This window comes from Panthera pardus, unplaced genomic scaffold (genome assembly GCF_024362965.1).
Source record: "Panthera pardus isolate Hobbes unplaced genomic scaffold, ASM2436296v1 HiC_scaffold_2, whole genome shotgun sequence".
Classification (NCBI taxonomy): Eukaryota; Metazoa; Chordata; class Mammalia; order Carnivora; family Felidae; genus Panthera; species Panthera pardus.
The window spans coordinates 12,529,024-12,555,382 of record NW_026526765.1 but is presented as its reverse complement, the minus strand read 5'-3'; the positions used below and the strand labels follow the sequence as shown (position 1 = coordinate 12,555,382).

At 43.9% G+C, this 26,359-nt stretch overlaps 1 protein-coding gene and 1 long non-coding RNA gene across 2 annotated transcripts in view; one reads left to right on the top strand and one right to left on the bottom strand.

Moving 5' to 3' along the window:
* The window catches only part of FBXL7 (F-box and leucine rich repeat protein 7), a 388,365-nt gene extending 368,224 nt beyond the window's left edge, over positions 1 to 20,141 (bottom strand). Inside the window, exon 1 of the mRNA XM_019450769.2 lies at positions 19,624 to 20,141. Within this exon, the coding sequence (XP_019306314.1) occupies positions 19,624 to 19,660 (37 nt within the window). The 5' untranslated portion in view covers positions 19,661 to 20,141. The remainder of the gene's footprint in view (positions 1 to 19,623) is intronic.
* Positions 20,142 to 20,242: 101 nt separating this feature from the next.
* LOC128778240 (uncharacterized) lies at positions 20,243 to 22,614 on the top strand. Its single transcript, XR_008423664.1, has 2 exons — positions 20,243 to 20,546; positions 22,070 to 22,614. It is a non-coding gene; the product is annotated as an uncharacterized LOC128778240 (long non-coding RNA).
* Positions 22,615 to 26,359: the final 3,745 nt, after the last annotated feature.

Sequence of the window (26,359 nt, the reverse complement as noted above, 5' to 3'; positions counted from 1 at the left end):
AAACACAGGGTTCTCTGACATAAATGAAAGCAGATCACAGCCGTAGGATGGACACCATACTATTAAAGAAACAAATGATACTTTAATTTTAATTGTATTTCTTAAATTCCTTACAAGATACCGTTATTTCTTTCCATGCATAGGGGAAAAAACTTACAGGACAAAACTGGGGCGTTTTTGTTCTTGCTTAAAGAACAGTAATTTCAGACAAAGCAGATATTACCCAGTAGGAATCATTACTTCTGTACCACCTTCTAATTCAGCTACCTTTTTCAATTTCTGTGGTGTGGGACATTGGGGGACAAACTGAAATCACAGCAAATCTAGACCTTCCTAGGAAGTAGAGAAATAAGGTGTTTGCGAGGTTTGAAGACAGACCTCCTATTAATAGGGAACGACACTCCCATTTGTAGATGCTCGTGCCATTTCATACAATAATGGCAGGATTTGGTGCATAGCATAGAATTTGATCTATGTCCCAAATAGGAACAATTAAGTACACATATACATACACATACATGCACGCACACACATACTCACACAATTTGCATTATGTGAATAGTATTCTACATTGAATCAAGCCAGGACTCTTGAAACAATGGGATTTTCCCCACCAAGTTTAGAACCTTTAAAAAGTCCATTATTGGGGCGCCTGGGTGGCTCAGTCGGTTAAGCATCCAACTCTTGGTTTCGGCTCAGGTCATGATCTCATGGTTCGTGAGTTCGAGCCCCATGTTGGGCTCCATACTGACAGCATGGAGCCTGCCTGGGATTCTCTCTCTCCCTCTCTCTCTCTGCCCCTCCTCTGCTCTATCTCTCAAAATAAATAAACTTAAAAAAAAAAAATTTTAAGTCCATTATTGTATGAAATGGCATGAACATCTACAAATCGGAGTGTTCTTCCCTATTAATACGAGGTCTGTCTTCAAACCTCGCAAACACCTTCTTTCTCTACTTCCCAGGAAGGTCTAGATTTGCCACCATGAAAAGAGAGCTCAGACTCTTTTCCAGATCCCTGATGCAATTATAACTCAAAAATGAAAACTTAACCAAAAAATAAACCACATTCTAACTGCCCTCCATCAAGTGCGATCTGAAGGGACTGTCCAAAAGAGAGAGAAATAGAGCATAACCTCCACCGCTCCTGTGACTTCTTTCAGCCATAGACAGGAATTTCCTGTTTCAAAGATGAATTCCAAAAACAACTTTTTTTTTTTTTTTTTCAATTTTCTAAGTTTCTGGCAGAATTTACTCAAAGTCGATCCACTAGTTTCCTGGGCCAAATCGGGAGAATTTAGAAAGTGTGAAAGTAGGATTTGAGGTAGATACTGACTTGGCTACCTTAAAAATTAGGCTCTGATGGGGCACCGGGGTGGCTCAGCCGGTTAAGCATCGAACTTCAGCTCAGGTCACAATCTCACGGTTCGTGAGTTCAAGCCCCAACTTGGGCTTGCTGCTGTCGGTGCAGTCTGCTTCAGATCCTCTGTCCCCTCACTCTCTGCCCCTCCCCTAATCTCTCTCTCTCTCTCTCTCTCAAAAATAAAGAAGCATTTCTTAAAAGCTGGAAAAATCAATCAATAAATAAATAAGGCTCTGATGAGGTCACCTGTCTCGCAAACAGCAGTATCCATCCAGATTCTAACTCAGGTTGTCTGGCTCCAAAGCTGTTAGACCAGCACCTTGCTTTTCTGGCTCCCCCACTAGACCCTCTGAGTCAGTTTGCAGAGGACAAACAAGTGAATGTTTTATTCATCACTGTATGTCATGGGCAAGCCAAGATAGGTATTGACACATGGAAGGAAATCAATAAATATCTGCTAGCTAAATGAATTAATAAAGGAAAGAACAACTTGGGTGGACAAACGCCCAAGTGGATCAGTCCCTGAAAACTTGTCCGATGGGTGGGAATGACCAAGGGTAAAGGAAAGACCAGACTAACTGTCCTGGCCTGGAGACAGTTACTCAATGGTAACTCACCTCAATCAGAAAGTTACGGTAGGTGAACGATTGTGGCCTGCTACCACCCAAGCCTGAAGGCAGAGTCTTTCTAGAGTGTCCCACTGCACTCATCTCCTTAGCCAACCAGTCACCAAGTCCTGTTCATTCTACCTTCTTTCCATCCCTGAAACCCACACCAGCCTCTTCAATCATTATACCATTGCCTTAATTCAGATATTTATCTGCTCACATTTATCTATTCTTCCTATCTTCCACCACACACTACATTAGGATCTTGATGGGGCTCCGTGAAAAGCACCACTTTTGCCCACCCAGGTTCAAAACAAATTGAGGAAATAATTTTAAAAAGGAGTGGCAGGGGCACCTGGGTGCCTCAGTTGGTTGACAGTCCAACTCTTGATTTTGACTCAGGTCATGATCCCAAGGTCCTGGGATCAAGCCCCTTGTCAGACTCCGTGCTCAGCTTAAGGTTCTCTCTCTTTCCCTCTCTCCTGCTTTCTCTCTCTCACTCTCTCTAAAATTCAAAAAAAAAAAATTTTTTTTAAGGAGTGGCAGATAGAAAAATGACACCTTTGTTTCTGAAAACTCTAGTTCAGAAGTTGTGGTTTTAGGTCTACAGCTAAGTGGCTAGTAATGAACCCAAGGGCTGGCAGGCATGAGACCAAAGCTAGTGGGTCTACTCATGGAATTCTATTCAAAGAAGAGCTTCTGCCAGAGAAGGTGCTCCCCAAGGGCATTTCCCTCTCAAGAGGAAAACAGAAAGGAGCTCAGATGTTGACTGCATTTCTCCCAAATTTACCAACAGGTAAATTCTCCAGGCCTGGAGTTATATTAATGACACTCTGTCCACAGGGAAGTAAACACAAGGAGCGGAGAAGAGTCATCCACAGGCTTCTCCAGCGATATCTGTAAATCTGTCCACGGCGGACGTCACTGAACCTTTGCCACTGGCTCCCTCCTGCCGTCCGCCTTCGTCATCTTTCACAGCGACGCAAACCTGCCTACCTTTCCAGGTGTGATGTTCCACTTGGATCACTCTCTTCTACCCTGTAGCTCACCCAACGGTTCCTGCCTCTTTGTCTGACCTTCCGTGGTTCCACTTACCTCCTCCTTCTCAGCCATACCAGGCAAGCCCTTATTCAACTTTTTAGACTCAATTCGAGGTCATCTCAGATAAGAAGTCCCTATGAACATCCCCAGTGTTTATGAATTTGAGAGATGAGGGCAGCTGAGTTCAAAGTAGGACATAAAACTTCCATAGAAATAAAACACCGCTGGCGGGGAGGCACCTGTGTGGCTCAGTAGGTTAAGCATTTGATTCTTAACTTCAGCTCAAGTCATGATCTTACAGTTCGTGCGTTCGAGCCCCACGCCAGGCTCTGCACTGATGGTGCGGAGCCTGTGTGGGATTCTCTCTGTCCCTCTTTCTCTCTACCCCTCCCCTGCTCACTCGCTCTCTCGCTCTCTCTCTCTCACAAAAAATAAATAAATAAACTTAGAAAAAAAAAATTCCATAGTGGTTCAGAGGGAAGAAAGAGGAATGCCAGGCAGGAATGCCTGACGTGTTTCCTCAAAGCAAGGGCTGTTAAGCATCATAAACAAAGATGTATCTGGGGTACTTTGGCGGCCCAGTCGGTTAAGTGTCGGATTTAGGCTCACGGTTCGTGGGTTTGAGGCCTGCGTCAGGCTCTGGGCTGACAGCTCAGAGCCTGGGGCCTGCTTCGGATTCTGTGTCTCTCTCCCCTTCTCTCTCTGCCCCTCCCCAGCTCATGCTCTGTCTCTCTTAAAAATAAGTAATAAACATTAAAAATTTTTTTAAAAAAAAAACAAAGATGTACCTGAGGGAAATCAAAGAAAATGTCATTGATAGGTAAGCACAGGAGAAGAAAGGTCCAAGACAAAAAGGACCAGTGTGACAAAAGACACAAATCTCGGAAAATAAAAGATACGCTTGGGGCACTCTGAGGTTTCGGTTCAGCTGGGGTACAAAGTGAAGAGCAGCCTGAGAGAAAGCTGGGAAGGCAATCTGCCTACAGCATACATAGGGCCTTGAGTACCAAATAAAATAAATTTTGACTTAATTTACAGACAATGGGAGTCAAAGAACATTTTCCAGAAGCGGAGCTGCTTAATTATGCCAAGGAAATTATATAAAATCTGAATCCTTGTAGTAGCAATAATAACAAACTAATAATTTGCTTTTCAATTACTTCCAAATTTCTCAGGATCATAGTGACGCTGCGCTGAATAATAGTTTGATAATCTCCATGGAACATTATTTGAGCATAATAAAATGACTAATAAACTATTTAGGATGATCCTGAGACTCCATATTAATTTGTAGTCATTTTTCATTTTGCTTACGACTATTTCAACCCACTGCTGCATGTTTCATCTGTTTAATGAACGGGTACTTGCCACCGGTCTATCATGTAATAAGCCTTGCCAATTTCCCAATTCTCGTAATAGCCAGTTAACACGAAATGCTGATTTCAGGCAAAAACAACCATGACCATCTGTTTCTACTTCCTTTCTCTTCTTCGCTGTTCTACTACCAACTGTGGTGAGCTGCAGCGATCCCTCTTCAAATAGTGGACAATCGACAAAATCAGACCACGTAGGAATTATTGAGACGTCGGATTTCAGTGCCAGAGCTGAACAAATGGATCGGACAGATGAAGGGTCTCTAGATCCATCTGCAGTCAATTCCGAGTTATAGCAGCAGAACGACTCTGAACAAATTCCAATACGGCTCTTCAGAATCAGCCCCAACAGCAGCAGACAGGTATTACGAGCTCATTTTTGCTCTTTTGCCAAGTAGCTGCGCGCTATTGGTCAAGTCACTTTAGGGTAGGAGGCTTGCTTTCCTAATCTATACAGTGACAGGATGAGACTACGTCCCCAAGCAGAAAACCAGTCCATGTCTCTTACCTCTCAGCTGAAGGCTCCCTTCAAGGCCAGCCAGGATTCCCAGGAAGAAGATAATTTTCCCAGCAGTGCCAGCCTGCCCTTGACCACCAAGAGTAGCACCTTATTCTAACTTCTCTGTTGTCTTATGTTTCCCCGGTAAACAGTTTCTGTGCAGATTTTAGGTGCAGTTTATTGGGAATTAGGCTTGGGATCACACTTACAAGAGGCAAGGGAGAAGGCAGACTGGACAGGGACAGAAGGACTGAGCAACACAAGACTCAGCCAATTCCATGGGGAACGTGGACCCAAGAGGGCCCTTCTGAATTATCCCAAATGGTATTCCGCCTCAACTAGTCATGTGATGGGGGCCGCTCCTGGCCTTGGGTGACAATAATTTCTGGAGAGGCACTGGGCTGTGAGTTATCAGTACCGAGACCCTGTGCAGCTGAGGGTCTGAGAGGGTCGGTCCTGCAGAGGCCACAGGGTAGAGAGGTGGAGCGGACATGACATTCACCTTGAATCTTAAGTAAGAAGAAAAGGGTGTGAAGCATGGTGACGAACAAAGACACAGATTAAAAAGAAACTAAGAGAATCCATGTTAGTATCCTAAAGCCTTGCTATCTGCATGACCTTGGCAAAGTTGTGTCATTTCTTTGTGCCTCGATCTCTTTGTAAGGTGATCTATGGTCACTTTCACTACTAAAATTTCCATGACTGTATTCCATATTTCATTCTTGGTCAACATCCAAAGGTTTTCTGTTAACTACCTTAAGACTTACAAATATGGCTAAGGAAAGAAGAACCCACCCATATCAAAAATCTCCAGTAGCATCTGAAATTCATCTTCAGTGACAGTGGAGAGATAATCAGTAGTAGCAGCAAATTCAAATCTGTACACCATGGTGGACACACAGCAATCCCAAGATGAAATCAGATTCGCAGGCAACAGCCTGGGGATTTCGACATTAGACTGACTATAATTACTCAGTTAGCTGTATCTTTATTACCCATGCTCCCCCTTGTGAGGCAATTTTCCTTACTGGAGGTAAAGCAACCCCAAGCAAAGCATTTAAAACTGATCCTTTTCCTGTTTTTATTAGCCCGTATCAAAGAAATGACTATTTGAAGCACAACCAAGAGGAGGGAATTGGCTTTTTATTGCTTAGTTCACGTTGTTATGGCTTTAGGAGTAGAGAAAGACTCCCCAAGGAGACGCTGTGTCTCAAAACAAGCTCATAGGATAATCAACAGGAGAGGTCTTTCAAGAGAGCTGGAAAATAGAGAAAATTATTAAAATATAATTAAATAAGCAGAGGGGATACAAAATGAAATGTCAAGAGTAAGATGTTCAGGACAGAAATGTCAGGGCTTGAAATTTACTTTCATACGAGTATATGCAATGCACATTGTCCAAATGGGGTGACGTAAATCCTTCCAACCAATGGAGTAGCCACTGATCTTGAAAAAAATTTTTTTAAAAAGACAAAAATGAGCACGTCAATGTTGCCTATGATTCTGAATGTACATTCTGCCACTTCAAAGCAAATGTCAACCAGGCTCAGTATCATGCAATGTAAAATTCCCACCAATGAGATATTACATCCATTCATGTGAGCAGAACACACATTCGGGTAAACAAACGAAACCATACAGCTTCAAGTGGATTTCAGGTCCTAGAACTATTCCAAGTCCTTGTTCATACAGTACGGTACCTCTATCCTAAGTTCCATCTCAAAAAGCTCCTGTGTTGGGCTATTTGTTTTTTCTTTCGCCCAATTTCTACGGTATCCTTTTGTGTGAAGCTATTTGAGCTTCAAACTATTAGAGAGCTATTCAAGCTCTCTACTAGAGAGCTATTCAAGCTATTAGAGAAACAAATGACATTTTAATTTTAGTTGTATTTCTTAAATTCCTTGTAGGATATGTATTTCTCTCCACCCACATGGGGAAAAAATAGGCATGAAGAATAATAGATTTCACTTAATTTATAGAAAAGGGTTATTTAAGTATGGTTTCAAGTACACGAACACATCCATATACCACACACACAGCTCAATAATGTTTTTTGTTTTTGTTTTTCCTCAATCACTTCTGATTTTAGTAATGTGGGAAGCCAGAGGCATAAGATCTAGAAACCATTCCAATCATGCCAGACACACATAATAACTTTTATATTTTGCATAAGAATAAAGATAAAAATGGAGACACAAGGCGCTTAGCATGAAGTAGAACAATATACAAATTTAAAAAGATTTAGAACCCTATGAACGTTTAATCCAGAGAACACAGGGCCAAAGGGACTGTTTATTAATTTAAAGATCACATTTTATAAATGTGTTCTAGGTTAATGATTTGCTTAAATTGTCGCATAAAACCAACTTCCAAGTCCGTTTAGGCAAATATGACCCAACCATATACTTTCCGATAAAATATACACAGCAGTGTCCCACTCAATACTAATCACAAAAACAGTTGAAATACTGTAAGGCAGTGAAGTCAAAGTCTTCAACAATTGCCTTCAGCAATCCTAAAAAACAGACATTTCATTGTTCCTTAAATACACAAGTTACACTATTTCATCCATAAGAAGATGGCCCTGCCTGATAAAAAATGAGGGTCCAAGTTAGAATATCCTCGGAAGAAGACACGTGTCCAGAAAAATATGTTTTTAGAGTTAAAATGTCTGAGTCCCAGAAACACTCCTGAAACTACTACGGCGTTTTCATGAGCCTTTCTTAGATCCAACAAAGACCATGGCCACAGATTCATGTTCATTTCATTATTTAACAACAAAAACGTGTATCTCAGGCCTACTCTATGAGCAGGGCTGCAGTCACATCTGGGCGAGCACATGTAGGATGAATAATGAATGAATACAAAGGACCAAGAAATAGAAAAACAAATGAGACTAAACTGGAAGACAGTGCCTGGAGAGTAAAGCAATTAAAGACTAAATGAACAACGCGAATTTCTATCACAGTGATAGAACCTCAGTGACTTCATACCAACTCATCCTAAAAGACCTGCCCCAGGCCCTCACCACTTCCAAAGGCCTCTGGGAAAGGTGGTCATTCAACAGCAAAGGACACAGAAGATGGAAGAGAACCAGGATTCCTGTCACGCTCAGAGTCCCCAGTTTTAGAGGTGATTCTCTGGTCTCCCAGGCAGTGACATAACTTTCTCTAAAGCATCCGGAGCAGACGTTGTCAGGGAGGGAAACACCCCCCCAAGCCCCACCTGAGTTTTGCCAACTAGCAAGGGCACTCCAAACAATAATGTCATCTTGCTGTGAACATGTTTTGTTTTTTTATGTTTATTATTTTTGAGAGGGAGAGCGCGCGCACGCGTGAGAGCAAGAGCCGGGGAGGGGCAGGGAGAAGGGGACAGAGGATCCAAAGCGGGCTCCGCAGGGACACCAGAGAGCCCCATGCAGGGCCTGAACTCACAAACCATGAGATCATGACCTGAGCCGAAACTGGATGCTTAACCGACTGAACGACCAAGCCCCCCTCCCTCGTCACCAATATTTCCAACAATTTACTCTGCATTCTCATTCTGATCATCTCATCACCATGAGGCTGCTCCCGCACACCCGTGGCTGGGTATGACCACTCGGAAGGCAGACTTCTCTGCGTCTAGCAGAGCTGAAAAGCGATTAAAGGATGGATGCTGGCAGATCCCCATTTCTATCCTGGGGTGAGAGCAATTTAAAATACCGTCAAAGGCACCCGGGGGCTCGGCTGGTTGCGCATCTGACTTTGGCTCAGGTCATGATCTCAAGGTTCCTGAGTTTGAGACCGGCACGGGGTGATCTCAGGCCCCGCTTCAGGCGAGCTCTGCTTCTGTCTCTCTCCCTCTCTCAACCCCTCACTCACTTGCACCCTCTCTCTCTAAAAATAAATAAATAAACAGGTAGATAGATAGATCAATAAATAAATTGGGGCGCCTGGGTGGCTCAGTCGGTTAAGCGGCCGACTTCGGCTCAGGTCATGATCTCGCGATCTGTGAGTTCGAGCCCCGCGTCGGGCTCTGTGCTGACAGCTCAGAGCCGGGAGCCTGTTTCAGATTCTGTGTCTCCCTCTCTCTCTGACCCTCCCCCGTTCATGCTCTGTCTCTCTCTGTCTCAAAAATAAATAAACGTTAAAAAAAAAAATTAAAAAAAAATAAAAATAAATAAATAAATAAATAAATAAATAAATAAAATACTGCCAAGAATTCCTGGTGATAACCCTCTAGCATGATTATATTCTTGTTTTCCTGTAGCACTTAAGGGGGAGTGATGGTATCGTGGAAAGTGTAGTACATCTAAAATCAAAATGACCTCACCTAATCTTCAGCGTAAAATCGAGGCAAGTCACTTACCCTGTCGAGGCCTCAGTTTCCTCACCTATAAACTGGGGATAATGTCGGACGCCCCTTCCACGGTCCCTGTGACGATGAGTAAGATTAATGTCCGAAACGCTTTATAGTTTCCAGAGCAATTCCAGAGACATACTTATGGAGAAGTCTCCCAGGAGCTGGCAAAGGAGAAGGCCAAATTCCCCAGTACATATTGGAACAATTCTCCGTATTAACAGCTGTTTCAAATCCACGGTTCTGCAACCAGAGGGAAATAGAAGGTAGAACCCATCGACTATTGAGGGAGGAAAGAAAATGTGTGCACCTTTCTTAGTCCTCCGCTAGCTTTTGTTTGGGAGCAGGTCCCCAGGCTACCCAGAACAAAAGCCAGTGACAGGTACATAATGCTGTGGAGAATCCAGAGGATGGCACTTCAGGCAGACGGTACAGAATATGCTCATTATTTCACGTACTGATGCCATTATAGACGCTCGTTAGCCCGCCAGTTTGTCGGCAGATTGTTGCCTAATGAGCAGGTAATCGATCCCTGGGAGACCCAGGTCAAACGAGTTGAGAGTTTCCTTCAAAACACATCCTGCGGGGCGCCTGGGTGGCTCCGTCCGTCAAGCGTCTGACTTTGGCTCAGGTCATGATTCCACAGGTGGTGGGTTCGAGCCCCGTGTCGGGCTCTGTGCTGACAGCTCAGAGCCTGGAGCCTGCTTCAGGCAGACTCTTGATTTTGGCTCAGGTCAGTGGCCCCAGGATTGTGGGATCGAGCACCCGCCTCAGGCTCTGTGCTGGGCATGGAACCTGCTTAATATTCTCTCTCTCCCTCACACTCTGTCTCTCTCTCTGCCCTTCCCCTGCTTGTGCCCTCTCTCAAAAAAATTAAAGAAAATTAGAAGAAAAAAAGAAGTTTTTCATTTTGGATCTCCTAATCCATAAAACCGTCACCATTTTTTTTTTTGTTTAAGGGCTACTTCTCAGCCACTGCAATTCTTTGAAATACACAAACAAAACAAAGATTGGGAAAAGTTTTGGCTGCACACCTACGATGTCCAGGCAGGAGGGGGTCATGGGCACAGCAGAAAGGGCCACAGACTCCAGCGCCAACAGGGACTGCCGTTGTCACGGGCCGCTCACCCGCTGTGCGCCCTGGGCAGGGCTGAGCCTCTCGGCTTCCCTGTTGGCACCTGTAAAATGGAGTCATCAGTGCCCCCTGAGCGGCTGCCATGAACTACAAGAAAAGTGTGTGTAGAGCGCACAGAGGGGGAAGGCAGCACCTAATAGGTGCTCAATAAATGTGAATTACTGTTACTACACTGACAGCAAATAGAATAAACTTGGAAATATTGGTATTTATTAATAATCATTTTGATCTGCGAGCTCAGATTTTTTTATTATTTTTGAGAGAGAGAGAGGGGGAGAGAGGGAGTGTGTGTGAGCGGGGGAGGGGCAAAGGAGACAGAATCCGAAGCAGGCTCCAGGCTCTGAGCCGTCAGCCCACAGCCCAACAAGGGGCTTGAACCCACGAACCACGAGATCATGACCTGAGCCGAAGCCGGGCACTCAAACGACTAAGCCACCCAGGGGCCGCGCGGGCTGAGAGGTTTTTAAGAAAGCCAAGAGTTGAGTGCAACATTGATCCTGTTCTTTACATTAGGAGACAACCATTGCCCTCATTCCCATTCTCTCTGAATTTGTTCTTTTCCCCCCTCCTTGAACTTGCGTTCCTTCTTCCAGGGCACGCGAGTTCTCCCACCTGCTGCTCCTTCTGGGCTCTGACCCACGTCTGACAGAACCCGTCAGGCCTGGCCTTTGACTTGGACTTAACCCAGATGCTACCATGATCTGACCCGAGTACTTCACCGGGCCAGCGGGTTGTGCTACATGTCTAAGTAGCCTTTTCCTGACTTCTCCACCTTGCCAAGAAGTGGGTTACTTGCAGCCAGAAGGTCAATCCACAAGTACACGAATAATTCCTGAAATTTTTCTCTAGAAGTTTCGATGCACTTTCCACGGCTGCATCTGCTTGAAAAATGCTGCAAAGGAATTTACCACAGAAAGGGTAGCAAACAAAAAATGTTTTAATAACATTTCTACACATTGCTCAAGGCTTCTAACGTTACAATTATGAGTTCATGCAGTGTTAACAACTGTTTTTCATTTTGTTACTGGTTTCAAATTTAAATAGGAATTGATAGAATGAGCACATCTAATGCAGGACCTAATAGAGATTTACGGCTCCAGAAACAGTCTACACTTCTTCAACCATGGAATGGGGAAAATGTTGACCATGTGTTTATATTTCATTACCGAGGAAAATTCAGAGATGGTTAATGATTATTCATGTCAGACGTTTTAAAGTTGTCCATCTTTGGGGCATTAACTAGCACATTTTTTTAAATGTTTATTTATTTTTGAAGGAGGGAGAGACAGAGCAGGAACCGGGAAGGGGCAGAGAGAGAGGGAGACACAGAATCCAAATCAGGCTCCAGGCTCTGAGCTGTCAGGACGGAGCCCAACATGGGGCTCAAACCCACGAACTGCGAGATCGTGACCTGAGCCAAAGTCGGACACCCAACTGACTGAGCCACCCAGGCACCCCACCGGCTAGCAGATTTTAAGGGCATCTGCCCTAAGGCTGCCATTCTCCTTTGTGGCAATGTGCATGTTTGAGAGGGACCCTGACTAGGGACCCTAGTGAGATGGTCCTGCCCTTTTCTGAAACATTTCAAGGTCCTCACTTACAGAACCTGCAGGAATCACTTTCCATGAAATAAACCACATGAGGATTTGAGGGAACAACTAGGGAAAGTCTCTTAACAAACATTTAGCTTCTCCCAAGGGTCTAAGCTACAGTTAATCCAACTCACCTGTTTGTTGCTGTTGTTTCAGAAACATCCTTTAGATACTTCTGGAAGTGCAGGTACTATCCAGAGCTGTCCTCCTTTAGAGAGTAACTCTATCTCTATTCACATTTTCCCCTGACCACTTACCTCCACACTTAGCACACGTGGGGAAGCAGGGTCCTCCTGTGAATCAGGACTTCTCATCTTGCTCTAAAAGCCTCTGCATCCCTGCCTAGCTTCTCAGAGACTGAACGTTTTTAGAGCAAGTCTATTCTCCCTGCAGATTTAATGCCGTGAGTAGGTGGAAGAAGGGTTCGAAATTTCTGTAACTAGAACCAAAAAAACGAAAACAAAAAAGAGCTACATTCTGGCAAAGGTCAGCTGATCTGGCCTCCATTACTACACAGAAGATCTGTTGCTACGTCTCACTCATGGTACACATCGTGCGGAACAAAATATCAGAGCTTCTTAGGAAGATGCTGTCTTTGTGTGATCCCAGGCAATTTGCAGCTTCTGATCGAATTTCACTAACCAGTAATGCCAATTAAAAGTCTTATGTACAAGGTAAACCATGTATTCAAGACACTCAACATGAGCACAGTTAAAGGTCTTGCTTCAAGTTCAGCAGATCAACATGTTTCAGGGTTAATAATAAAAGTGAAAAGTAACACCATAGGTAGAGTCAGTGTCCATTACTACACTGAAAATACGGACAAGTCACTTATCAAACCCAATTTTTGGTGCTGGAGCTTATGTTCACAGAAGGCAGGAAAATCAATAAAATCAGTAGATTTTTCGAATTAACACCTAAATATATCTAGCCAGACAGAAACACAAACATGTAACAGGTGGAGACGAAGAGAGAGAAAGAGAATAACCCAGGGAAAGTGGGGAAATATTTTTTAACACCTAAAACGATAGAGCTGTATTCGGGAGAGGGGAAGTGAAGCAGTAAAATGAGTTAGAATCAAACAATAACCCTTTATCAAACATAACTTCACATGACCGAATATTTGCAAGGGAACTGGGCATAGGGTCCTATAACATACCCCTTGGTCAATGCAGAAATCTCTAGCACATCATCCTTTACTGTAATCACCTCCTTCCCATGTCTGATGACTCACTCACTCACTGGGAAGCCTATCTCAGAGATGGTCAGCTCCAATCATGGGGTCTTACTCAGACTCGGCCAAATCTACCCTCTAGTAACTCAAATACAATTGGTCGTTGCTAGGCATCTTGCGATTTAATTTTTTCACCACGACGGTTCTTCAAATACTAATTTTTTAATGAATTTTCTTTTTTTTTAACATTTATTTATTTTTGAGAGAGAGAGAGAGACAGAGCATGAGTGGGGGAGGGGCAGAGAAAGAGGGAGACAGAATTCAAAGCAGGCTCCAGCCACCCCACCCCCACCCCACCCCACCCCCGCCCCCTATCAGCACACAGCCTGATGCAGGCCTCGAACTCACTGACCTCAAGATCTTGACCTGAGCTCAAGTCGGAAGCCCAACCCATGGAGCCACCCAGGCGCCCCTTTAATGAGTTAAGTTTCTAAACTTCATTTATTCCCTTCTTCATTATTCAGAGAATTGACTCACTCTTGATTTTATTCAAGATTATGTCATATATTTTAATACATCCTTAACACCACCTTAAAATCCATATCTAGACTGCCCCACCAGTTACACAGCCAAGTAATCTGCACAGCTTCCAGAGGGACACCAGTAGATAAAGGCTGAAGGCAAAAGTTATTAGTTAACTCAAAACCAATCCAGAGTTCGTTTTCTCTCAAAGGGCAGAGGGAGTTAAGACAAAGCTTTTGTGAGTTGATTCTCAGGGGAAAACAAACGCTCCCTCTCTTTTCCTTCTCATCTTAAACATAAAAGATTCCCCAAATCTCTGAAAATGTCTTCTCACCCTCAGATCCAAGATGGTCCCATGAGCTACACTAATGCTTTGATTTAAACTGAACAGTAGAATCAGTACAGCTTCTCTTGATTGTCATCAGAATGAAATTATTTACTGGAGGCAAAAGATGAAGACCTATCTCTATCTAAGAACTTTGGAGATCTTTGGGGTTATCGTCACATATCCAGTGAAGTCAGGCAATATCTCCTGGTCCTAGGCTTCCCCGACCCAAAAGCAGTCGCAACACAGCTAATGTAATATAATTAGATAAAAAGATATTTGCAAAGATTCTAGGCCAAAAAAAAAAAAAAAAAAAATGCCCAGTGACCAAAACTGACTCGGTTCCACTGTAGCTATTACGGAGAGCTAATGATGTTACCCTTGCGTAAAATGATGACTTACGCTCCCCAGAATAGAACGCATTCACCTTGGTAGAACACAGTGGTTCCAAGTTATAGTCAATGTGCTACCTGGATGGATCCTCAAGGATCAGTCTTTCACTTCCTTTAAGTCCTGGTCCAAATGTCAACTTTTCAAAAAGGCCAACAGCGACTGACTAAAATTGCAACAGTCTCGTCCTCCCAGTCTCCAAATAATCTGATGACTGTTTTTATTCAGAGGCATTAGCCCCTTAGAATGTATCACACGGGTGACTGAATTACTGGGTGGGTATGCACACGTTGATTGTTCCACTTCCCCTCCCTCCCAACGTGCATGCGTGCACGCACACGCGCGCGCACACACACACACACACACACACACACACACTCACTCACTCACGAAGAAAAGATTGACAAGTACAGGATCTTACTCCGTTTACTGATGTATCCCAACCATCCAGAAGAGTTCCTGGCACATAGTAAGAAATAAGAAGTCAACATACATTAGTTGAACGAACGAATAAGTGACTCTGGGCTTAGACAGACTTGGCCGGGAGTCCCAGTGCCACCTACACCAGCTGTAGGACCTGGGGGAAAAGGTCATGTTCTCTACAGCTGTGTTTCCCCATTGGTAAAATGAGGACCTTAGGAGTGCCTGCCTTCACGACTGTCATGAGGGTTACGTGAGTCAGTGTACGTCAATGGCTTAGAAGAATGCTTGGACACAGGAAACTTTCACTAAACATTAGCTGCCATTATTATCATTATTCCAAGATCTGTTTCCCGAGGTGGTGATGGATTAGTGATGATTTATGTGTTCAGGCAGCTGACTATCCTGATATCCGACAGCACAGGTCTGAGACGGTGAAAGGGCACCCGAGGCGCTTGATAAGAGCAGCAGAGAAACCAAGAGTCAAACCCCATCACGGTGTCCTCATCAGCTCCAATTCAACAACACCCAGGATTTTGCAAAGGAGCTGTTAACTGCGTATTAAAGCTGAAACTACTGAGTAAGTGAGGGTGAGGCTCAGACACCTTAAAAGGAAGGGAAAGCAGCCGGTCCCTTCCTACTAGAACAGGGAGATTGGTTTCTTTGACTTAACTGGAGTCAAAGCTAATGGTCACAAGCTTCACTCCAACTCATTCTCCAGATTTCTACACACAGGCTGAAATTTACACCTTATGAAAGAAGATAAAGGGGGGAAAAAAAACAGCCTTCCCTGAAAGAATTTATCAGAACACCCTAATCATTTAGACATTCACGTATGTTTCTAGAAATCTAAAGATCAGGATTGGTATGGTAACTTTTTCCTGGAGCAAAATCCAAGTTGGCAGTGGAGGGGAGAAGGAGATGGGGTTACAAATTAAACCATTAACCTGAATAGTCACTGAGTATTTAGCAAAACAAAACACTTTGGAAACACCCATTATGTACACAGATTTTGAATTTAGGAAGAAAAGCAGGGAGTCCAGGACTGATTTATTAGGAGAGGTGAGGGGTAGGGGGAACAAGTGAAGAAGACAGAGGTGAAGGAAAAGAGGGTGACAAGGGGGGAGGGGCGCTTATGGATTTCATGGCAATAACTAACAGTCTTAACTTCCCTATTATGATACCCCTATATATTATATTTACTATATTCCCTATTATAACACACCTTCCAAGGTTAATCTCCATTAAGTGGTCCATTAAGGCATTAGGAGAGCAAAATAAAATGAATGACCATGTACTCAAGAATTAGATCTTGACAAGTAATGCCAATAAGGAATTTCTCTCCTCACTCGAAAGAAAGAAAGAAAGAAAGAAAGAAAGAAAGAAAGAAAGAAGAAAGGAGAGAAGAGAAGAGAAGAGAAGAGAAGAGAAGAAAAGAAAAGAAAAGAAAAGAAAAGAAAAGAAAAGAAAAGAAAAGAAAAGGAAAGAGAAAACCATGATTTCAGAAGAACTGAGCAAGGTCACAGAAGCTAAATTGAAGTGGGACTCAAATTTACAGACTCCCAAATTAATGCTCTGCCCTACACAAGAACTTCCCCAAGTTTTAACAAGTACATGATAAATGATTCAATTCTAGGAGGAGCCCAAGATTCTGCATTGTTCACAAGCTCCAGGGTGATGCTTATGCCACACACATCCTTGAATTACACAGAACTGGAAATGTCTGCCCTGTTGCACCTGCTACGGTAAGCCTCGGGAAGCATTTTTGTTGTTTTAATGTACAGAGTGCTTTTCAGTAGCAGGAGAAATAAGATTACATAAGAAATCCTGAAGTTTTAAGCATTCCAATAATTGAACACTCACTGTAAAAGGAAGGTGGCTTGCATTTACATTCGTGGTGTCAACCCTAAAATATACTTAAAGTGCAGATTTTTTTTTAATTTTTTTTAACGTTTATTTATTTTTGAGACAGAGAGAGACAGAGCATGAACGGGGGAGGGGCAGAGAGAGAGGGAGACACAGAATCGGAAACAGGCTCCGAGCCATCAGCCCAGAGCCCGACGCGGGGCTCGAACTCACGGACCGCGAGATCGTGACCTGAGCTGAAGTCGGACGCTTAACCGACTGAGCCACCCAGGCGCCCCTAAAGTGCAGATTTTTAAAGTATACTCAAACACCTATGTTTCAGAGTGGAGTGGTCTCTCACTGCATTCTATGGATATGCATCCACTAATAATTTCCCCCTTTCATTTCAAGTTAGGTATGGTTTGAAATAAATCTCTGAAATAAATCTTACTTCAAAGTATACCTAACTTGTACTAAACCTACTGAAACTGTCTAAAGTCTCAGTCTCCTTAATGGAGATACTGTGTTGAAGGGTTGAGTCCACTTGCTTTGAAATTTGACATCTTAGATTAAAAAACAAGGTGACACTGACACGTTGAATTCCAACAGGCTTATCTGCATGTATGTTACCACCCGTTGACCCATTGTAACAAAGCTGACCAATACCAATTACAGTTGACCTTTGAACTGTGTGGAGTCACTTACATGTAAATTTTTTTTATAAACACGGTACGGAATTGCAAATCTATCTTCTCTTCCTTAAGACTTTCTGAATAACATTTTCTTTGCTCTAGCTCTAAGAATGCAGTATGTAATACATATCACATACAAAATATGTATGCATGAGTATAAATCAACTGTCTGTGCTATCAGTAAAGCTTCTGGTCAACAGCAGGCTCTTGTTGTTAAGTTTGGGATGCGTCAAAAGTTATACTCAGATTTTAGACTCCGGGGGAAGTTGGTGCCCCTAAGCCACACATTGTTCAATGGTCTACTGTACATATGTTATAACCCTACTTAGGAGAGGTCTAATGTCACTGGGGGAAAGATGTTTTTTTTAAGTTCACGTTACTTCTCTTTCTCTTATTTTTTCCTTACCGATCACAGAGGAATCTCCCAGCATTTGAACAGTCTATGAAAACTAAGCACAATGTGTCCCTCCAGCCAAAACTCAGTTACCGCCCGAAGCTTCCTATTGGTTCCCTTGAATCAGCTGAGCCCAAGAGGCTTTCCCTATAAAAAGTTCCACAGTGTATCTAAATCTGATCCCAGTAAAATTTCACTTCAGCCGAAGTGAAAATGCAGAGGTAGCATTTACGGATAACAGCTGGAGATCATTAGTTCTCTGTCTCTCCTTTTCTCTCCCAAGGGTTGAAAACTCCACTGTTCAGACAGGAAGTCGTCATACACCACACACAGCAACCATACGAGAACGCTGGGATAGAAGAACAAGTTGCAGAGAATCAGGGGTGTTGGGAGTGGTTTCATTCAACAACACACAGCCCTGATTCCACTTAACTCTTGGGGCGTCCTCCCCACCGCCCAACAGTGTTCAAGGATCACAATGTATGCACATCCAGAATTGACAAGCACACATTTTACGCCCTGAAAGCTTTTTAATACCCAGAGTAAGAAGGCTTAATCTTTCATTATTCCACAAATTTTTAAAACATTAAGAAGTTCTGGGCAGTGGCCCAGATTCTCCAATAATCTTTGTTGGCATATTTTCGCATGGGCTATTTAAAAAGACAACTGCTAAACTTTTTTTGTTTTTAATTAAATTATCCAAAAAAAAAAAATCTCTCCCACAAAACTGCCCAGAATAAGGAGACTATATATATGCAATTCAAAACATTGTGATCTGGAAAAGAATGATTTAAACAAAAGGTTCTTGTGGGTATGGTTTTTTTAGGGCGGGTAAATTTGCTGTAATTGCGCAAAGCTGCTGAGAAGGAACACAGACACACACGGGGATAGACATCCACGTTCTGTGACCACACCTCAAAGTTTTGAACAGGATGACAGAAGTTTCCCTAACACCACAAGCTGAATAGCCACTCTGCATTCCTACCAGTCTGCAGGCGCTGGACCCGGTTTGTAACAGCCTGTCCTGGGGAGGGGGTGGGAGGGGGTGGGGGGGCGGTATAAAAGCCATCCTGTCTCTTCCACCCCCCTCCAGCCAAGTTCGCGAAAGACAAACCTTCCCAACTTTTGAACCGCGGGAAATGCCTATGCAGGATGCAAATCGGGGGCAAGCTGTTAATCAACTCGGTTACAATTACTACGGTTTTATGCAAAGAGGAGGAGGAGCGAAGGAGAAGCCAACCCACACATCCATCATCCTTCTAGGGGTAGGTGGAGTTTAAAGTTTCCCCAACTTCCAACTTCCCACTTGACAGGCAATATTTCTGTGCAATTTCCAGCCCCACGTAACAGATGGTCCTTCGCCCGTCCTGAGCCCCGAGAGAGACCAGACAAAGCCCCCGGCCACTCCTCGCCTCGCGAGGCCCATAGGTGGTGTTTCACGAAACCGTCAGCTCAGGGGCCTTGAGCTGAGAATGGAAACTTAACTTCTTCTTCCAGAAGTTGTTCCCGCTTATAGGAGAGTCCCGGGGACTGGAGCACAAAGGCCTGGGAAAGTTTTCTCAGCGTTATTTTTCAAAACCGTCTTCCGCCATCTGCCAAACCATCGCCCTAAACCCCAGATGCTTAGGGAAGGAAAGTTGAGGCGCATGTGCTCAGAAATACGGCAGAAATGCAACTCGAGCCCTCCCAAAGACAACCTGGGAAGTTGCTTAAAGAGCCCCCCACGGTGGGAACGCATCCTCGGGGCCCCCGAACCCTCAGCGCCAAAGGGAAAGGTGACGGCCCCGACAGGGTGCCGAGCAGGGGTGCGCCACGGTAGCGTGCGAGAACCTTCCTCCCCAGACGGGAGGGCGAGGGGGAGAGAGAGGAGGGGGGCGCGATCCGGGAGGCTGAGGACGGGCGGCCCACTCACCCTCACTGCCGTACTGTTTGCCATTGTTCGCGCCCATCCTGCCGCCGTCATGCCCGCCGTCTCCCCGGACACTCCATAGCTGGGGCGCACCGCCTGCGCGCTCCGCCAGAGGAAAGCCCGCCCGACGGGACCGTTAGCTGCGCATACCCCACGCTCCGGGGCCAGGCTCCGGCCGGGGGCGGCCCCTTGCACTCCGGTGGGAGGGGGCGCTGCGTCCCCGCCTGGCACCCCCGATGGCTCCGGGTGGGGCCGGGGGCGGCCGCCGCTCTTAGAATCCGCGTTCCGGGCCAGCGGGCGCAGCGCCGCGGAGAGCCCGCGCCCCGGGGCCGCCCAGAGGCTCGCCGCGCCGCCGCCGCCGGGTCCCCATCCGCCCGCCCCGATCCCTCTGCGGTGGGCGCTGAGCCGCGCGGGCGGCCGGGGCTCCCCCGGCTCGGCCGCCTCCTCCCGGCGCCCCTGCGCGCCCGCGGCTTCCCCGGGGAGGGCGCGGCGGCCACTTGTTGCGGGTGCCCCGAGCGAGCAGAGACTCGCGGCCCGGCGCCGCTCGCCCGCGGGCCGGACTTTTGTTAGCGCCAGGCGCCTCCTCTCGCAGCCCAGCGTCAATCACAGCTGGAGCCCCGGGGAGGAAGGCCGGCCCGGAGATGCGCGGCCTTTTAAAGGGGCAGCGCGCCTTTTCGGGGCTCCGGCTCCCGGCCCCGGCCTCGCCGCAGGCCCGGGCGCCACCGGGGAAGCAGTTTGAACGGAGGAACGCGCTCCTGGCTCTGTTTTACTATTGTTCTTTTGCAGGCTGGGCCCCCAACTTGTAAGATGAGCTTCCAGGCGTCGTTTGAAATCCCTTGGGTTTGCCTGCCGATACGGCCTATTTTGGGTGCGGGGTCCTTTAAAATAAACAGGCACCGGAGTCTGGTTCTGTCTGACAAAGTCAGGTATCTGTGCGGGCATTCTCCTGTGGCTCCCACGTTTGGGGACTGAGGCGGGGAATGGAGGAGAGAGGGAGGGAAAACTTGAGGGGAACTTAGCAGGGAGTCACTGGAGAGCCAAAGACATTCCCCGCCCCGGTGGAAGGTTTCCTGGCTCAGAACTTTTAAGAGCTTCCTAGCCAGGAAGTGTATTTTTCTCCCCGTTTCGATGATTTTTTTTTTTTTTTCCTCCTCCTGGTTGGTGATATCCTTTGTTTAATACATCACAACCTCTTTTGGAGACTTATCAGGCACTTCTAGAGCCTTAAAGGGGCCCTTTGGTATTCCCTCCATTAAATAGAAAAAGCAAGTTCCTCTTGATGTAGTCCCTTTCCGTGTAAATGCCTAAAATTCGGTAACATTGCATCTTTGTAAAGACCTGGGGACGTCACAGCGCAAATTTCTTTGAGGAGAGGCGAACACACAGCACAGTTTCTCCTTATAGGTGTTAGATGTATGAAATTAAATTAAACATGCGTACATAAATTAAGTGAATCACACGTCATGATACGTATACATGCAAAATATAGAAGCATGGGTAATACCACTGCATGGAGAACCAGGGCTTCTGTAATTACCTATTCCTTCAAGAGCTTTCAACCACCTGCAGAAATTGAGGTTGTGTTGGGGTAATTTCCTTAAATTTGGCACAATTGTCTTTCTTAAAAATAAGATAAAACATCATGTTTCAATATTCTAAAGTCCAGACTTTGTGTGCAGGATAAATCATGTACTGAAAGAAAATGTCATAAACGTATCTCATTTCAAGGACAGGTTTAAATAGGTTTGGTAACATTCTGGTAACAGGTTTAAATAGGTTTGGTAACACTCTGGTAACATTTCAACCTCCCTAGTCCGAAGAGATTAAGGACTCCATTTTAATTCACCTTTTTATATAGAGTCTAGCATACTGCCTGGGTGATAGTATGTGTTTCCCGTATCCTTAGTGTTAAATTCAAATCTTGTGTCACAGGCCCTAAATAGGAGGTATGGGGGTCCAAAATTTGGAAGGGGCATCTGGGTGGCTCAGTCATTTAAGTGTCTGATCCTTGATTTCAGCTCAGGCCATGATCTCACAGTTGGCGGGATGGAGCCCTGCATGGGGCTCTGTGCTGACCGCCTGGAGCCTGCTTGGGATTCTCTCTCTCCCTCCCTCTCTCTGCCCCTCCCCTGCTTGTGCATGTGTTATCTCTCTCTCTCTCTCTCTCTCTCTCTCAAAATAAATGATATTTAATAGAAAAAAAATGGGAAGAGTTAAATGGATTTTCAGAGACTCCAATCCCAATCTAGAAATGAGCTGAATCCACATTACCTTCATCCAGAGTGGTTTTCCGCTCACCTGGTCTTTGTAATTTTCCATCACTATTTAGGGAACTTCCCTGAATCTGATCCTTTTGGAGGCGTAAGTGAAGACAAACCCAGCAAAAAGTAGTGAATCAATGGAAGCTCATCTCAAAAGTAGAGCTAACAACCTTTTTTTTTACATGCAGTTGTCTTTTTGATGATCTCAGGCCTTCTTCTGAGCTCTACAAGTCAGGACACCGACAGCAGAAGAAACTGAGGCTCAAAACTTTAAATACGTGGAGTCACCCAGGTGGTAAATGATAGATGTATTCAGGTTCTCAAGTCTTCTTCTCACAGAGGAGGGTCACTGCCTCTCTCAACCTAGCCATTATTCATCTTGGTCACTGTCACCCCTTTATGGTTGGGTCACCGCCCAGGGTCTTTAATATCAGAGCAGAGCTAACAGTGACAAGTAAATTATAGTGACTAATGACATTTATCAACTTTGCAATTAAAGTCTTTACATATATTCAAGTCTCTCTTGCCTACCATAAGGGGGAACAGAGATGATCCTGTTTAACAAACCCCAGTTTAAAACAAAATAGAAAAAAAAAACCACTTGATTTTTAACATCTTCTGGTTATAAAATATAAATACGTGTTGTCATAGTTACTATAAAAGCTTGCATGGAAACATGGTTAAGCAAAAAGAAGGAAAATTCCTGCCAAAAATAAAAATGTATTCACATGTATTTATTTTGATTTTTTAATTAAGATATTGTACAAATAAATGTACAATAGATATTGTACAAATAAATATCTTTAATAAGATATTGTACAAATAAATTTTTGGAATAAACCAAAAATTCCTATCTTTTTACCCAGTTACCAAACACATAGAGATTTGTAAGCTTATTGAGAAAAGGATAGTGTGGTTTTCACCCTTGTGTCCCTAATATGTAGCAAAATTTTTAACACAAAGTAATTACTCAGTAAAAACTTGCAGAGTAAATGAATGTTGAACAAAGAGATAAAGTACTTTGAATGTTATTCCACTTTCTCTCTCTGCCTTTTTTAAGAGGCTGCAACCACTGAAAAGATCAAAAAACAAGTAAGCATTATTAATTACCCCAAAACAACAATACTAGGCAACTACTGTTTTTCTCCAACCAGTGCCTTCCAACCTTGTTCCGGGAACACCAGTTCCTGTGCTTTGGGAACCGGTTTCACCAAGATTCCAACTGTGGGCTTCCAGTGGGAGCTTGTCAGTTGTGGAAGTCATGGTTGGTTTCTTGGCCAAGTGAGAGCCCATGATCAGGCTGCGTCGATTACCTGCCCTTGTCCCTAAGGGGGGAGTAAGCAAGTGCTCCCTCCCTCCTTGCTAGACCTAGAGTAGAGTAGTATGTCCTGGCAGCGAATCAGGACTTTTAGCATCATCCAGGAGTCACAGGGCAACCCCACCGCAGCATCAGTACAGACGATGTGGGTAGCCAGAAATTCTCACACCACCCAGCAGTAAGGAGGAGCCCCTTGCCTCCAGTGTCAACAGTGGTTGAGTGGGAAACCTGAACTTCTATCTCCACCTGGCAGTGATAAGGGGGCACAGTTAAAACAGAAGGCTTTAACTTTATGTATTAATATTATATGTTAACTTTATATTACGACCCGTAGTCTCGTGGTAGCGTATGAAAATGACCAGGTTTCAATGGAAAACGCTTGTCATACCAAGTAGGAGGAAGATTTCAAATGAACGAAAGAAGACAATCAACAGAAACCAGCACCAAGATGATAGAGATGTTAGAATTATCGGGCAGAGATTTTAAGGCAGCCGTAGAAAAAGGTACTCAATGAACAATTACACAAACGCTTGTGATGCATGAAACAAGCAGAAAGCCTGAGCAAAGGAACAGAAGATATGAAGAAGGAGCCAAACAGGAATTTCAGAACCAAAATGGGAAAGCTCAGTGGGTGGGCTCACCAGCAGAATGGAAGAGGCCAAAGAGAGAATCAGTGAATTGGAAAACAGGGCAATAGATATTACTGAATCTGAAGAACAAGGGGAAAATAGGCTGAAAAAAGGACAAAGCCACAGGGACAGGTGGGATTATGATAAAAGATTTAACATTAGTGTTGTCAGCATCTCAGAAGGAGATGAAAAAGAAGGAAGAGCTGAAAATCGACTTGAAGAAATAATGGCTAAAACCTTCCCAAATTCTTAAAATATGAAAGTTCTAGAAGTGGAGAGCAGCTTCATGGTTGAACAGATTAAGGTGAGTTCAAAAGGAAAGTGAAGGATTATGAAAGGGCAACATAGATTTTTCATGATGAGGAATATATCTCAACTGTTTCCATGTCAGTATCAGGGTCGTGACATTATACTATAGTGTTATAAGATGTTACCATGGGGAGAAGTTAGGTAAAAGATAAATGGGATCCATTTGTATTCTTTTTTTACAGGTGCAAGACAATCTACAATTATCTCGAAATAAAAGTATAATCTGAAAAAAAGAAGCCCTTTTCTTGCCATAAGAACTATTTCTGCATATTCTTTCTGTGCTACCATTTACAATACCTCTCACATCCCCTTCATATACATATGCTCACCTGGGAGAGCAAAAGTCTTAACGAGAAATGATTCCTTAGTGTTAATCAAATTTACATCTGAGTCTAGATTTAGGCAAAGAAGCCAAAAATGGTCTGTACCCAAAACCGTGAATTTGGGTTTATGAGAATTAACAGAGTCTGTCGATGAATTGCTAAATTAAATTGTCCATTTGCTTTGTCCTATGTAGACCTGATTGCAAAAACAAAAACATAAAAGTAGAAAAACCTATGTTTTAGTTGATATTTACCTCTCTGTTTCTATTTTTCAGTAGCTTAACGCAGTGACCTTTCAGCCACTACAATAAATATATCCACTTTCTGAGTAGCAAGAATATGTTCTTTTCTAGCAGCATATTTTTAGAATATTGAATTCAAAAGCAGCTGGATTTATAACACCTTAGGCCCCCATTTTCTCTGGGGGTCGAGCCACCCAAGTTCAGGTTAATCTCCTGCCCTTGGCGCTGGTGAGGGACAGGCTGCCTATAACTATATTAATGGAGCCCAAATGCCAGGAACCAATCAGAGCACGTCTTTCCTTCAGCGAGACTTAGGCTGAGAGGCGTGCAAAGGAGCAAGTCATTAAACACATGCTTCCTTGGGAATGCTGTAGACAAAATCAAGTTTCTCATGAAACCCGTGTTAGGAAATATTCAAATGGTCATAAGAAATCTAGCTTGTAAAAGGAAAAAATGAGCCAAGAAGTACTTTATTCACATTTATGGTGACTTTATTTTTCCTCTTGAGCATGCTGAGTTGCCTTCAAAAATCTGAATCACCTGCTTATCTTTAGTTATTTTCACATTTCAGAATATGGTTACATTTCCATGTTCTTACTGCAGTTATATGGGAAGATGGCAACTTAGTTCTCGAGTCGACCTGTGTTTAAGTGTAATGTTAATCTGAAAGAGAAAATATTGTTTTTAAGTTAATATCAATTTATTATCGAACTATGAAGCTGGATTCTTCACAAGGCAAATATTTGTTTCAGATAGAAAATAAAGGTATAGATGCTTATCACGTCGCCCCTGCCAACAACATTTAGTATGTTATTAATTAACCTGCAGAATGAGAGGAGAGGAAAAAGAACGTGGACCAATTGTATTTTATTATTGCCACTGTGCTGTTTTGAATTAAGTGTTCGCATGTCTCGCTTAATGCTCACAACTGAATCAGGCAGTGCTTCTAGACTCCACTTTATGGATGAGGATACTGAGGCTCAGAGAAATGAATAAATCCTGTAATGGTGCACAGCAAGACTGGAACCAGGATCGGTTTGCAAAGCCTATGATATGTCTCACCACTTTCCGCCCCCAATTTCATGCCGTCACGTGCCGCCCTAGTTTTGGACAAAGCCCGGCTTTCAACAGAGATAGTATGTGTTTCACTTAATAAAGAAAGATACATCTTCTGACATCGGTGAAACTTAATTAGATTTCAAACCCAATATTCGTTATGCAACGTGGATCTTCCTCATGGCCACAATGATGAATGGCTGGATATCTCGGAAATTTAATTTATATATTTTGATCATAATAAAGTGAATAGATGGCTTAATAGTTTATACGGGACTCTGGAAATCATCTCCTCACCGAAGTTTCCCTTCCAGCCCTGAAAAACCAAATAGCGAGTTGCTCTAACCCAAACTATCGCAATATTCACACACTCCCAAACAGTTGCATTTCACCCTTGATTCTGCGTGCAACAGGTAATTCCATATGTATTTATACTGGTCCTTTATCAGGTAAGTATCCCATAACAGGGATAAGCCACACAAGACCCCACAACTGCCCAATCTGGCATCACAGTGTTCATGTGCTTCGCTGAGTATTATAGCATTCAGAGTCCTAACACACTTAATTATCTGGCTTGTTAGAACACAGCAAATTAGCAAAC